Source organism: Drosophila takahashii, chromosome 3R (genome assembly GCF_030179915.1).
Source record: "Drosophila takahashii strain IR98-3 E-12201 chromosome 3R, DtakHiC1v2, whole genome shotgun sequence".
Taxonomy (NCBI): Eukaryota; Metazoa; Arthropoda; class Insecta; order Diptera; family Drosophilidae; genus Drosophila; species Drosophila takahashii.
The window spans coordinates 31,837,848-31,852,201 of record NC_091681.1 but is presented as its reverse complement, the minus strand read 5'-3'; the positions used below and the strand labels follow the sequence as shown (position 1 = coordinate 31,852,201).

The following is a 14,354-nucleotide window of genomic DNA, read 5'->3' as shown; positions in this document are numbered from 1 at the left end:
AGTGGTGTGGGTTGTAGAGCTTGAAAATTATCGATGTCAGTATCGATATTATCGATACTTCTGATATATTTCAAACATCGATATTTATCTATAACATCGATGTTTTTCTGACGTTTTATTAGAGAGAAACGAACAGATTTCACTCTTTAATTTTGAGGACCAAAATAACTTTAAATACAAAATCACTTTAAGTAGGGACAAATTACCATACAAGAACCGCGAGTTCTTGGTACTTTATTCTTCTTTGGTCCCATAGATATTATGAAATACTTAAAAGTAGGCGAAAAGGGCATAGGTTATGGCAAAAAATGGTCAATAAAAGAACCGCGAGTTCTTGGGAAGAGGAGGAACTTTGGTTTTTTTAGTACCAAAAACAAAATCTTGGTTGCAGCTACCGACCTTCTGTCCGCTATTAAAAAATCTCAAGAAACCGCGAATTCATAGCCTTTGATAGGAATTGGTCGCTTTTCGAAGATCGTTTGAGCGATTTGGACTCAAGGATCCAAAAAAAAACAACCGCGAATTCTTCAGAAGAGGAGGAATTTTTACTTCTTTATGGTATAGTATCAATTAAAGTAGGGGTAAATAACCATAGGTTATGGCATAAAATCGAAAATGAAAGAACCGCGATTTCTTGGGGAAAGGAGGAACTCTCGTTCTTTTAATACCAACAACAAACAAAACGAAGACCGTTTGAGCAATTTTGGCAAAGGATCAAAAAAAAAAGCAACCGGGAATTCTTCAGAAGAGGAGGAATTTGTTCTTCTTTAGTACCAAAAAATGGGATGGGACAAAGGTTTGTTCCATTATTTTACATAAGTATTTCCTCAGAAGATATTTAAAAAAAAATTCTTAAGAAGCCGTGAATGTCTTTGACTAAGAATTGGTGTCTTTCTAGACATGTGACGCAACTCAACTCAATGTTAAAAAAAAAAAAAAACCACGAGTTCTTAAGAGGAGGATCCTTTAGTCTAAAATTGCATTTTAATAATGAAAACCGGAAATTAAAATTAAATAAATTAACCGCGATTTTTTCTAATAATAATATTAATAATAATGCAAGTGTATTATGCATGTATATAATAATAATACGTGGTATTAACAGAATTATAAAATTGTTTTTAATTTGTCTTTGCTTTCCTTGAAAACATCGATATTATCGATACGATAATGATAAAGTATCGAAAATATCGATACTATCATTTATCGATAATTTTCAAGCTCTAGTGGGTTGTTAGCCTAAGTTATAACGTGGACAGTCAGCCTTTAAGCTAGGACACCGGAAATTAAAAGAAGAAAAAACACATACATTTTTTATACAGCTTTGCTTTTATTTAGTTATCCCCATGACCAAATGTGTTTTACACAATTACTTTTTTAATAGACCTCTGATCTTATTTATTTAATTTTTTTTGATATCTAAAAGAACTTCCGGGACTTTGTCCTCACGGTAGACCTCAATGTCAAAATATATACCTTGACTAGCTTGCGAAGTAAACGTGATCGTTGATTCATGAAAAGGGGGTTCTTTAGTGATCGAGACCTCAACGTCGTTTGAGTATTTATCATACAACTTAACACAATTGACCACGTTAGCAAACCTTAATGTTACATTACGGATAGAAACTTGCAGGAACTTCCATTCTGCTTTTATGGATGATCTCCATATAACATCGCCTTCTTTTGGCCAGCCGAACATCTGACTCTGATCATTTCCGAAAGTTCTGTTCAAAAGTGCGACAATCAAAATTGCCAATAAAATGGTGTGTGGCTTCATCGAAAGTACTTCTTCCCTTGGAAAGACGCTGCAATGTAAGTAACTATTTCGCTATTTCGCTACTTTATAAATAGTTACTTACATTCATTTATATTCTTTTTTCCATGTGAAGAATGACAGTGAATAGCGAAATTGTTAATTACGTTCATTTATATTCATTCTTCTATTTGAAACATGACACTGAATAGTTATAAATAGCGAAATAGCTACTTACATTCAGCTACATTCATTCGTCTATATTCAGTCATCTATATGAAGCATGACAGTGAATAACTATAAATAGCGTAATAATTAATTACATTGCCACTATTGAATTAATAGGGTTAAACTGAAACATATCAAGAAGACAGTTTAACGCTTCCTAAAACCTGAAATGCTATAAAAAACACTATACTTTTATTTTTAATAAACTTATTTGGGAAACTATGTCTATTTTAAAACCGCTTTTTAATTTCGTTAATATCAAACCTTTTTGAAAATAAATTAGTTTGAATTTTACGATCATTTTTTAGGACTAACCGAAAAAAAATCTTAATAAGCAAGTAAAAAAAAATGTATATAACCATTTTGATAAACAGCGGGACATTTAAAATTTAATTCTTATTATTATTATTATCTAATGCTAACTTATAGTTAAATATTCATAAATGTATGCTAGCAGTGGGCTTATTTTAGAGCTACCAAATTGAACTTATTAATACCTTAGCATTGGGATTCTTTCATTGGAAATTGTCATTAGCCACCCAAGATCCGAGTTAATGTCAGCTTACCCCCTTATAAAAACTTGCAAAAAAAAATATAATTCTACCCGAAAGTGGTGTGGGTTGTTAGCCTAGGTTATAACGTGGACAAGGCAGTCAGCCTTTAAGCTAGGGCACCTAGTGAACAGAAATTAAAAGACGAAAAAATTTTTGTCTGCACACATACAATTTTTATACAGCTCTGCTTTTATTTAGTTTCTTTCTTTAATTTATTCTTCTTTGAATTTGTTCTCATGGTAGACATCCATGTCAAAATGTATACCTCGACTAGATTGCGAAGTAAAAGTGAGGGTTGATTCATGAAAAGGGGGTTCTTTACTGATCGTGACCTCAACGTCATTTTGTAATCTATCATACAATTTAACACAATTGACCAGGTTTTTAAACCTTAATGTTACATTATGCATAAGAACTTGCAGGAACCTCCATTCTTCCTTTACCTCTATTTTGTATATAACATCGCCTTCTTTTGGCCAGCCGAACATCTGACTCTGATCATTTCCGAAAGTTCTGTTCAAAAGTGTGACAATCAAAATTGCCAATAAAATGGTGTGTGGCTTCATCGAAAGTACTACTCCCCTTGGAAAGACGCTGCAAAGTAAGTAACTATTTCCCTATTTCGCTACTTTATAAATAGTTACTTACACTATACCCATACATCAATATGAAGCATGGCAGTGAATAGTTATAGGTAGCGAAAAAGTTACTTACATTCATTTAGATTCATTCTTCTATATGACGCATGACAGTGAATAGTTATAAATAGCGAATTACTTATCTACTTATATTCATCTATATGAATCATGACATTGATTTAATTGTTTAAACTTAAACATTTCAAAAATACATTTTAACGCTTCCTTAAACCTGAAATGCTATTATATAATGAAACAATATACTTAAATATTTAAATTTCGTTTATATCAAAGAAATTAAAAATAAATTTGTTTCAATTTTACGATTACAATAGGGAGTTATTTTATTCCTTATTTTACACACTAAACTGCTCCAGAACCGTGCGCCTCGTAGGCTCGCCCAACTCCTGGCCATCCTCGTAGTGGCCCTGCTGCATCCGATGGTTCTTGAGGGCGGTGCCCTGGATAAAACGCTCCCCGCAGACGCCGCACTGGTAGGGCCGCTCGCCTGTGTGCCGGCGGATGTGGAGAGTCAGGTCGTTGGACTGCGTGAAGCTCTTCTCGCAATAGGTGCACTTGTAGGGACGCTCCCCGCTGTGGATGCGCATGTGCTGCTGCAGCTTGTACGAGCGGGCGAATCCCTTCTGGCAGACGGTGCACACATGCGGACGTTCGCCGGTGTGCGTCCGACGGTGGCACTGGAGGTCAGAGGATCGGGGGAAGGCCATGGGGCAATAATCGCACTTGAAGGGCTTCTCCCCGGTGTGGCGGCGCATGTGGATGATCAGATTGGACGAGGAACTGACCGCCTTGCCGCAAAAGGCACACAGGAAGCGCTTCGGTTCCTTGGGCGATGTGGCTCTATTCGAGACCTTCGCTTGACCGGGGCCCTGGCCATCGGGACCATGGAACTTCTTCAAGTGCGCCGTGAGCCGATCCTTGCGGTTGTATTTCCTCGTACAAAGGCCGCACTTGAAGACCTGGCACTCGGCTTTTGGTTCATCGCCAGACGCCTCCTTGGATTCATCGAGATCTTGATCCTCCACCTTTTCATGCTGCAACTGCATGTGCTGCAACAGATTGGATTCCCACATGAACTTAAAGCCGCAGCGAGTGCAGGTGAATTGCTTTTCCCGGTTCTCGCACTGCGTCCTCTTATGATGGGCAATGATTTCCGGACAGACGCTCTTGAAGATGCACCTGTCACAGCCGTCGGGGATCTTCTCCAGCCGGTGCATGGCCTGCTGGTGCTGATATAGCTCGTACTTCCGCGAACACCTCAGTTGGCACATGCCACAGGTGTAAGGTGGTTTTGTATGCCCGCTAGCGTCACCATCATCAGTCTCCGAATCATCCAGATCCATCTCGTAGCCCAACTGGCTGGTAATCGAGTAGTTTTGAAGTGAGTGGAGGTCGTGGTGACTTCCGGTAGGCATTGTTTCCAAATGCAAGCGCAACGCCGCGATTGTGGGAAAGCTCAGGCTGCACACCCGGCACTCCACCTTCTTTTGACCTCCGGGATTCCCGTACGAGTCCAGGATGGCCTCAGCATAGGGCAGTTGGCCTACACTTATCCCATGCCGTGCGATATGCTGCAGCAGATTGGCCCTACGATAGAAGCGACGTGCACACCAACGGCACCGGAAGATGTTCGACTCCTGGCCGTGCATGAGTGTATGACGCGTGAGATCCTTCTGCATCTTGAAGCTGCGCTGGCACTTTCCGCACTGCAGATCCCCTTCCGCTTGAGGGGATTCATCGGGGGCCGCAATTTCGGCTTGCTGATGGAACAGCTCCATGTGGATCTTGAGATTCTCCCGCCAGCGGAAGCGCAGCGGACACTTGCGACACTGAAACAACTTCTGCGCATTATGACAGAGCGTCCGGGAGTGATGATCGAGCAGAGATTCGTTGACGAACCTGGCCTGGCAATGACAGCATACAAGGGACGCTTCCTCCCACTTGTGCTCTGCCTGCTGGTGGGCATACAACTGATGCTTTCTCCTCACAACCGCTGCACACAGATTGCAGGCATAGCTGCGAGCTGATTTATCCTCCTCTTGCTCGGACTCAGTATCAGTTTCACTGCTGTCGAGATTCAGTTCTAGGCCAGCCTCACTTGTGATGGAAACAAATCGATCCAACTCGAATCCCCTTTCCACATCAGCCATAATCCTTTCGGCAAGTTCGTTTCTCTCTAAGGCAGTTTCCAGTTCGGGGTAAAAAGCCTTCGAGGCACTGGGAATATCCCTCCCTTCGGTGAAACTTAAGCCGTATTGATGGGCGCCCATGTGAGTCCTCAGATCACTGATCTTCGAGTGGCGTGAGAGGCATATCATGCACTGAATCAACTTGCAGCCATGAGGACGACTAAGCCGGGACAAGGTCAGTAGTCCTTGGGCAGCGTTAGGCACTGTACGCAGCTCCCTTACTTGAGCCGGTTCTCCCGCATGAACTTTTAGGTGGGACTTGAGGTTATCCTTGCGGTGAAACCTGCGCTGGCAATGGGGACAGTCGAACTGGGCTGCCGACTGCGGTTGATGGAGTCGCTTGTGACGGTTTAGATCCTTGTGCCAGATGAACACCTAAGAGTTAAAGTGTTAAATATAATTATGTATAATAAAATAACATAGCTTACCTTATCGCATTCGTCGCATTGCAGCTTGGTGGCCAGTTCTTCGTCTTCATTCTTGTTGTGGTGCGACTTTAGGTGCCGCTCATAGTTGGACTGCCACACGAATCGCACACCGCAACTCTGGCAGTGGAAACGAGAGTGTTTCTTGGCGCACCGATGCCTGCGGTGCTGTTGCAGCAAAGCTTTGCTGACGAATCGAGCTCCACAATTTTCGCAGGGACAGGGAAGATCGGTGGCACCGTCCGCATGCAGCGTCTTTTGGTGCTCCATTAGAATCGTTAGAGTACTCGCAACCTCTCCGCATAGCAGACAAGTGTGTGTCTTGTTGGTCTCCTCATCGCTCTGCTCGGTTTCGGAATCAAAAAGATCCAGTTCCTGTCCACTTTCAGTACAGACGTTGTAGTAGCGATCAAACTCCTGAATCTCAAAGTCCTCAGCTATGCGAGCCGCAAGATCCGAGGCCGTGCAGTCCAATCCATCGGGGTAAAAGGAGCGAAAGAAGGAGGAATTGTACTCCGGACTAATGCCATTCAAATCATGCTGGTGAGTGGTCAAGTGAATGCGAAGTTCAGCCAGACTGGGCAGCGCAGCATCGCACAGGGAGCACGATATCTGCTTGGGTATCGTCTTGTCCTCGTCGCGGCGATGTGAGCACGCGTGGTTTAGCAGGTTATCCGGCCACATAAACTTCCCTGGACACTTTCGGCAGCGATATCGCTTTGTTTTGCTGTGGCAATGGTGGCTCAAGTGTTGGCTGAAGAGTGTTGGGCACAGGAAACCCACTTTACAGGAACTGCAGCGCTGCCAGGGAAGGTTTGAAGCGTTGGATTGCGAGTGCTCCTCCAGTGTGTGCTTAATCAAGCGATATTTCCGAGTGAAAAACAGATTGCACGCAATGCAATTATATTTGGACTCTTTGCTGTCACACTCTTCATCAGAGTCACTGAGTTCCAACTCATATCCGTGGAAATTCACAATGCAGGCAAACTTCTCAGAATGCCCTTCGGCTATTTCGTCGCAGATCTGTTGCTTGATAGTGTCCAGGTCGCAGGGAAAGCCAGGGAAGTGCTCCCTGACCACATCGCTATCCTTTCTCAAATTCCCCAAGCTCTCGACGTTTATATGACTCTTAATGTGACTGCGAAGTTCCTCCATTCGCTGACAACTCAAGCCGCACAGCTTGCAGTCGATTTTCTTCAATTTGCCGGAGCTGTAGAGACGCTCGGCGAAGCGCCACTCCTTGCCCACCTGGAGAGCCTTCCACTTGGCCTCGCGCTTCTTGTGACAGCGCAGGTGGAACATGTACTTGTCCTTGCGCAGGAATCCCTTGCCGCAGGTGTCGCACACGAACGAGGCCTGCTCGAAGTGCATCCTGGCGTGGCGCTGCATGTCGCGGTACCAGGAGAAGGTCTTTCCGCACACCTCGCACGCGTGGCGGCCATCGGTGGTCATCGATGTGCTTCTAGCTGGACCAGGTGGACGTCCTCGCCGCCGCTTGACGGGCGATGGTTCAGGTTCAGGTTCTGGTGGTTTAAAGCTGGTAGGGAAAAGGGCTTTAGTTTAGCCAGCACAGAAGCTGTACAGAAATTAGACTTACTCCTCATCTTCGCTTTCCACTGGCTGCTTGACCTTCCGGGAACTTCGACGCAGATGATAGGTCTTCTTGTCCACTTCATCTCTATAAGGAAATCTGGATATTATTCGAATCTGGATAGAGTAAGCCCAGTAAACCTACTCAACGCTCTCCGCTGCATCAAGAAACTCCTCATCGCTGCCACTTTCCGGCTGCCATTTGAGCTCCAGAGTAGCTAGTCCAGTGGATTCCACATCCTCGCACTTGGTGCCCTCGTCATCGAGATCCACCTCGGTCTTTATGTTCTGCTCCTCCTGCGGAATGTCGATGGGCATTTCATCCAGACATTCCCTCAGCCGAGCTAGGAGTTCTCCACTGACCCTTTTGGCCTGCTCCACGAAGGCATGGGCATTCTGCAATCTCGTCCAGCAATCGGCGCACAGATGCTGCGGCAGATTATCATCGGAGCTCTCCAGCGGTGCCTAGAAATGAGATTGAGTTGGTAATCCATAAAACCACCTGGTTAAAGCCACTCACATCGATTTGCGTCAGTTCCTGGAGCACTTCGTAGTAACTTTTGGAGGCGTCTCTGTCTAGGGAGGTGGACAAAGCTACCAACTGACCATTTTGCAACCCACAGGTGCGACAAATGTCCGGGGGAAGCATATTTGCTTACAGTCAGCTATAAACTTCCTTTACACATTATGCATTAATTAAATAATAAATAATAACAAATCCGAAAATCAAGCGAATGCAACAAGAGCCTTTTTAGTATGACCGTTGCAGGCGAACAGCTGTTGTGCACTACCAAACTGCGTTTTGCAACACTTACCCAACAGCTGTTTGTCAAATCAGACACTTCTTATCAACAATTTTTTCGGAAAAACTTAAATAAATGTTTTAAGCAATGACGCGGACTTGCAGAATATGTGGCGGCGACGACGGTCGCTACTGGATTGAAACGCCCGTGGAGAAGTACGCCGAGAAGACCTTTGGCCAGCTGCTGCTCGAACTAACGCGCATCGAGGTGGGTCAATTGTCCTTTTGTCGTCCAATTGCCACCCGCATTTATATTAATTTTATGTACTTAAACGACAATAAAAGGTGCCCATGGCGCAGGCGGAAAAGTTCCCACAGTGGTTGTGCAACGCGTGTGCCGAGAAGCTAGAGAGCACCTATGATTTCGTGCTGCAGGCGCGCCAGACGCACGAACTGTGGGTGCAGAAACTGGGAGAGGATGACCAAATGGAAGGCACAGAGGTCACCGAGGCTTTGGAATGCCTCCGTGAGGCACCCATCCACCTGTTCGAAATCGAGGGCGTGACCATCAAATCCGAGGATCTGCCTACCACGCAGCCAGCGGCCAAGGCCGATCCTTTGGTGCGCACGCGCTTCGTCAAGAGGAGCATCGTGCACTTCAGCGACTCGGACGACGACCAGGACGACGTGCCCCTGCGGCAGCGCAAGATGACCTCCTCGCTGTGCGCCTCGGAGCCGCCGAAGCCCAATGTTTGCGAGCTGTGCAACAAGGCCTTTCGATATGTCACCAATTTGTATCGCCACAAGCAGCGGGACCACGGCATATTGGGAAAAAACGGAGAAGAGTAAGCCAGCTGCTCCTATCTGAAGTTGCTATACAAATCCTTATGTACTGCTTCCTCTCCAAAGCTATGAAGACGACTACTACAAGTGCGACCAGTGCGACAAGACCTACAAGTACGTGATGGCACTGGTGAAGCACAAGCACAGCGAGCATGGAGCCAGTCTGCTACCCTCCAAGACTTCCCGGCGAAAGTTACCCGGCAGGCCGTCGACTTTGCCGGAGGATGGCAGTCCATCCAGTCCAGCCTCCACCTCGGGAACCTCCACGCATCGCAGCAGGACCAACAACGACACCCTGGTGCACAGCATCATCAAGGCAGTGGAGTAAGATTCTTATAATTACCTATTATGCGGGTTGATCCTAGCCGGAAGTCTTTTGTATCCACCCGCATTAGAGCCCTGCATGAATGGATTCAATGAATTATTTTGAATTTTTTGTTTTACATAATTAACTAATTAATTAGAATTTTGAGTTTAATACAATTGAATGAATGAATGGCATCAATTCCGAAATAATTCAAACGACACTTTCTTTTAAAAAAGAAAGGCCCATAATTTTGTTTTTAAATCTGCCCGAACTTTATTTACTAAGCAGTTAACATAGATTTGTTAAAAATTTTTCACTTTTTGTTTTCAAAAAAAAGCACAGAATAAAACTGGCAAATTCAAATAATTCATAAAAATTATTCATTCATTCATTCAATTCAAAATTAATCTGAAAAACTTTCAATTTATTTCACATAGAATTGAATTAAACAAATCAGAAATTTCATGGCATACTATGATAAAGCAAAAATTTAATGATTCACGCAGGGCTATAACACGCATCTTTTCTACTCCTCAATTGACAATTTTATTAATCTATTGTCCAGACTATCGGATGAGGATGGCCACAGCAGCGCCGACAACTACTACAAGTGCGATCAGTGCAGCAAATCCTACAAGTACATAGTCAGCTTGATCAAGCACAAGCACAAGGAGCACTCGGACAAGCAGTCCGATAGGCAGTCGGAGACCGAGGACGATCAGCCATTGGCCTCCACATCCTCGGCCTCGGCACTTCCACCGGCAGCCGCCAAGCCATCGAGGATCAACCGAAGAGTCGACGGCTTCGACTACCATCGCTGCGAGCCAAATGGCGCCAAGGAAATCAAATGTATGATCTGCCTGCGCCGGTTCACCAAACTGCGTGAGCTGAGGGATCACCTGCAGGCCCATCCCACGGACTTTGGCTTCGAGGCGCATGGCGAGCCGATTGAACGCATTGCCGAGGGGTTTTTCAAGACGGCCGTGGAGTCCACAGCGGAGGGCTTGAAGCGGCGCATCTTCCGGGATCTCAGGATGGGCGTGTACGGGCGCTACTACTCCATCACCAATCAGGCTCGCTACGAGATGACCCTGGACAGCTCGGATACGGACAGTGATGGCGATGTCGAGTCGGATGTCGTCATCAGGCGTAGCTATTCCTGCGAACTCTGCGACTCCCCAGAGGCCAGGTGGCCGCGCAAATACCTGCTGCACCAGCACCACCGAAACGAGCACACCTGGCTGGAGGCGCCGCATGTCTGCCAGCGCTGCGACTCGCGGTTTCTCAGTGCCCAGCTTTTGGAACACCACACCAGCCAGCTGTGCCAGAACACCCTGAAGCGCTTCATGTGCGACAAGTGTCCCCAGCGATTCTTTTGGCGACGCAATCTCCGCGCCCATCTCGTCGAACACAAGAGCAAGGTGAGGAGCTGTACAAGTCAGAGGATAACAAGAAGTTGATTAGCATAACATCATTTTAGTTTCTTTTGTTAATTTTCGTTTAATTTTCACTGATTTTACACTAGACAATTTTAATTAAATTTTGTTTAACCAAAACTTTGGACTGATCGACCATAAATTCATCGTTTTAATTCTGTTATCAATTTGATTTTATAACGGGGAAAATTCTTTAATAGGAATACCAGGTTTGACTTAAAAAAATGCATATAAATTTGTTTAGTTTTCAACTAAATCCCTTTATCCATTTCAGCAAGAGACCTACCCATGCGACCAATGCTCCCGCAGCTTTCAGGACAAGAGCGCCGTGACCAAGCACAAGTTGATGATGCACCGCGATAGTAACATGCAGCTCCTTCCTTGCCGCTGGTGCACTCGCACCTTCTACCGCCCCGCCCTTCTCTACAAGCACTTGCACAGGCACGGCTTCACGGGTCAGGATCTGCCTCTGGCTGAAACTCTACTGGCGGATGCCTCAAAACCGGCCGGACCGAAGAGCATCCAGTGCAAAATGTGCGACATTCAGTTCATCAGCGTTGCGGACTTGCGAAGGCACATCTCGATGCAGGGCCACAGCGATCAGCCTTCGGCCTACATGATTAGCACTGCAACTGGATTTGAGCTGCTGCTGGAGGATACGGATGAGAGTGATGAGGAAAGCACCGGGAGGTCGTACACTTGCGATCTTTGTGATCTGAACTTCCGGCGGCGGCGGGAGATGAGTGAGCATCAGTACTCGCTGCACAGCTTCGACAAACTACCACATTCCTGCGAGCACTGCATTTTTAAGACAGTGGATAAGGTAAGATTATAATTAATTAATCCGATCTCTAAGATTTTAGGCGAAATCGGTTTTTTTTAAATACGATTTAAAGCTACATTTGATTAGTTACAAATTTTATTTATTAAGTTATAATTAGATTTAGGCAAACTTCATCATTTTTGTAAAAAAAATTTTAACCAATCAAATGTGACTATAAATCATATTTAAAAAAAACGTTTTTACCTAAAATCCGATGTCTAAAAATTACTTATATTTTAATAAATTCGTAATTATTTTTAAATATTATATTTCAGTTCATGCTGGATCAGCACCTGCGCACCCAGTGCATGAACACCGAAAAGAAGTTTGTCTGCTCGCGCTGTGGCTACAAGTTCATGTGGGAGGAGAACCTGTCGCTGCACCTGGCCACCCAGCATCCCAAGCAACCCACCGTTCCGGAGCAGCAGCCGCCGTTGAGGAGGAAGCGGCGCTTCCGCTACCAGTGTCCCCACTGCTGGCGCTCGTTTGTCGTGCAGCCGAGTTTGGAGAAACATATCCGGGACATGCATGTGGCCAAGAAGAATCCGGGAAAGAAGTACCTCTGCTCGCTGTGCGGCCTGGAGTCGCTGACCCCTAATAAGCTGAATATTCATATGCGGCGACACATGGGCGAGAAGCCCTTCAAGTGCGATCTCTGCGACATGCGCTTTACGGTCCACTACGAACTGAAGGTTCACCGCCGGAAACACACCGGCGAGAGACCCTACCAATGCACCTTCTGCGCCAAGGACTTTGCACGACCCGATAAATTACGGCGGCACGTCTTCATGCACAACGTCAAGTCATAGGGTAGTTAATTTATATTTTATTGGTAAATAAAGCTTAATATAGAATCCATTAGATCATCAAACTCTGATATATATAGCCTATAAAATCCTCCAAAAACGAAACTTGTATATACTTTCATTCATCTTTGGTGATAAAGAATTCAAATGCTCATCCGAATGCAATATCCTCTCTTAAAAGTTGAGTATCTGTAAAATGAAGAATGACGTCAGGGTCTTTAAGAGAGAAATCTAACGAGCTTTTATTCAGCGAAACACTTTGGGGTCCAGTTACTACTTGGAAGGCATTAGCATCAGACGCTAGCGCATCTAGTTAAAAACATGACGGACCAAACAACTCCAAAATGGGTCAATAAAGAGATTTTCCATGGCTTGTTGGAACAGAGTAATCAAAATTTCAAGGCGATACTTAAATTTGTTCCCACATCGGCGATCAGCAAGGGGGAGAATTATTTGACAATCGTGCTACGTATACAAATTGAAATGCAGCTGAAAGGTGAGTAAGAATGCCGAAAGCGTCTTTTCAAATAACTCACGATAAGATTCAGATGATAGCACAGAAGATGTCAGCTATATACTGAAGATTCCCTTGGTGCCGGAAGATCAGGAGAACGATTTTCATGATATGTTCGAGGCGGAGATGGACATGTACGATCATCTCATCCCGGAATTGGAGGACCTGTATGCCAAGAATACTCCAATCTCACCGAAATTCAAGCCTCTGCACTTGAAGTTCCCAGGCTCAGAGATTAAGAGCGACTACATTCTGTTGGAGGACCTACGGAAAAAGGGATACAGAAATGCCGACCGATCTAAGGGCTTGGAGCAATTCGAAGTGGAGGCAGCACTCAAGAAGTTGGCCCAGTGGCATGCAGCCTCGGCCAAAAGAGTCGTTGAACTCGGGGAGTACAAGAAGGGTATTAGGGAAAGTTACTTTACGAGCGAGCATCAGAAACTGTTGGATGATTTTAACATAAATTTCTGTATGCCCTTCCTGGAGTGTATGCAGAAATATAATCTGGACCCAGGACAGCTGGTCCTAATAGTGTGTTTTCAATAAAATTATATATAGAAATTTATTATAATAAGTAATTTTTTTCCAGAGCGACTACACATCTAAATTGACCGATCTGAATATAGAGTTCGGAAAGAACGATCCTATGGAGTTAAGCGTGCTAAACCATGGCGATTTCTGGTGCAACAATTTTATGTTCAAATACAAGGATAGTTCAGAGGTGGAGGATGTTTGCTTTGTCGACTTCCAACTGCCTAAATATGGTAATCAAATTGTTGCCATAAAAAAGAAATGATTTAATAATTAAATTCCTATTTTTAGGCACTCCCGCCCAGGATCTTTTCTGCATGCTAATGACCTCCCCCAAGTTCTCGATCAAACTGGCAAAGTTCGATCATTTCATAGATTATTATCACCAGCAGCTTGTCGATCATCTCGCTCTGCTCAACTACAATCGGAATGCTCCCACACTAGCTCAGTTTCACACCCATCTGCACAGATACAGTCTCTGGGGTAAGACTTTTATGCGAAGCGTATTTTATAGTTTTATTCTAAATGCAAACCCCCTTAATTTCAGCTTTTATATGTGCACAGCGAATGCTGCCTATAGTGCTGCTCCCGCCCGGTGTCGATTCAAATATAGGCAATATTATGGGAAACTCGGAGGAGGCGATGGCGTTCAAGCGTAAGATGTTTCTTCTGCCGGCTTACGTGGATCAGATAAAAGTCATACTACCTTGGCTTATTAACCGGGGTTATATAAGATAAACTGCATGCAATGATAAACAGGTTCTAGCAGAGCTCAAAGTGTAATACAAGTATTATAATAGAAACTCAATTTAAACATATTAATCACAAAACATACTAAAAATGTAGATAATTTAGAGATAGAAATAAATTTTTTGTAATTTTAATAATTTGTACAAAAATTTAAATTATTATTTTTGTGTGTAAAACATTTAAAATAATAATGGTAGGTGCAAT

At 44.3% G+C, this 14,354-nt stretch overlaps 3 protein-coding genes across 4 annotated transcripts; 2 read left to right on the top strand and 1 right to left on the bottom strand.

Annotated features, from left to right (window-relative positions):
• Positions 1-2,685: 2,685 nt before the first annotated feature.
• On the bottom strand, positions 2,686-8,047 carry LOC108064666 (zinc finger protein 91). Its single transcript, XM_017152287.3, has 5 exons — positions 7,919-8,047; positions 7,544-7,863; positions 7,406-7,486; positions 5,812-7,345; positions 2,686-5,758 (listed from the first exon to the last, which is right to left on the bottom strand). The coding sequence occupies exons 1-5, from the start codon at positions 8,045-8,047 to the stop codon at positions 3,530-3,532; spliced, it is 4,293 nt and encodes a 1,430-aa protein (XP_017007776.3). The 3' UTR covers positions 2,686-3,529.
• Positions 8,048-8,269: 222 nt separating this feature from the next.
• Positions 8,270-12,410, top strand: LOC108064682 (zinc finger protein 420). Of its 2 annotated transcripts, XM_017152309.3 has the most exons (6): positions 8,270-8,408; positions 8,486-8,985; positions 9,050-9,307; positions 9,856-10,711; positions 11,001-11,549; positions 11,825-12,410. In XM_017152309.3, the coding sequence occupies exons 1-6, from the start codon at positions 8,289-8,291 to the stop codon at positions 12,356-12,358; spliced, it is 2,817 nt and encodes a 938-aa protein (XP_017007798.3). In that variant the 5' UTR covers positions 8,270-8,288; the 3' UTR covers positions 12,359-12,410. The 2 variants fall into 2 exon arrangements, with proteins under 2 accessions (XP_017007798.3, XP_070072496.1); XM_070216395.1 differs by lacking the exons at positions 11,001-11,549; positions 11,825-12,410 and adding an exon at positions 10,816-10,872.
• A 215-nt stretch (positions 12,411-12,625) lies between these two features.
• On the top strand, positions 12,626-14,306 carry CHKov2 (CHK domain ov2). The gene is made up of 5 exons (XM_017152190.3): positions 12,626-12,851; positions 12,904-13,400; positions 13,459-13,633; positions 13,692-13,883; positions 13,948-14,306. Exons 1-5 carry the CDS (start codon positions 12,677-12,679, stop codon positions 14,136-14,138), a joined length of 1,230 nt encoding a protein of 409 aa, XP_017007679.3. The 5' UTR covers positions 12,626-12,676; the 3' UTR covers positions 14,139-14,306.
• The last annotated feature ends 48 nt before the right edge of the window (positions 14,307-14,354 follow it).

What these genes read in the sequence shown, in the direction of transcription:
- LOC108064666 (XM_017152287.3), bottom strand. Translation starts at nt 8,047, where the DNA reads ATGCTTCCCCCGGACATTTGTCGCACCTGTGGGTTGCAAAATGGTCAG. An exon ending in AGGAACTGACGCAAATCGAT is followed by an intron (nt 7,864 to 7,918) that starts GTGAGTGGCTTT and finishes TCTCATTTCTAG; the next exon opens with GCACCGCTGGAGAGCTCCGA. An exon ending in GTGGAAAGCGAAGATGAGGA is followed by an intron (nt 7,346 to 7,405) that starts GTAAGTCTAATT and finishes TTTCCCTACCAG; the next exon opens with CTTTAAACCACCAGAACCTG.
- LOC108064682 (XM_017152309.3), top strand. Translation starts at nt 8,289, where the DNA reads ATGACGCGGACTTGCAGAATATGTGGCGGCGACGACGGTCGCTACTGG. An exon ending in TCGAACTAACGCGCATCGAG is followed by an intron (nt 8,409 to 8,485) that starts GTGGGTCAATTG and finishes CGACAATAAAAG; the next exon opens with GTGCCCATGGCGCAGGCGGA. An exon ending in AGCATCATCAAGGCAGTGGA is followed by an intron (nt 9,308 to 9,855) that starts GTAAGATTCTTA and finishes TCTATTGTCCAG; the next exon opens with ACTATCGGATGAGGATGGCC.
- CHKov2 (XM_017152190.3), top strand. Translation starts at nt 12,677, where the DNA reads ATGACGGACCAAACAACTCCAAAATGGGTCAATAAAGAGATTTTCCAT. An exon ending in CAGGACAGCTGGTCCTAATA is followed by an intron (nt 13,401 to 13,458) that starts GTGTGTTTTCAA and finishes ATTTTTTTCCAG; the next exon opens with AGCGACTACACATCTAAATT. An exon ending in CTTCCAACTGCCTAAATATG is followed by an intron (nt 13,634 to 13,691) that starts GTAATCAAATTG and finishes TCCTATTTTTAG; the next exon opens with GCACTCCCGCCCAGGATCTT.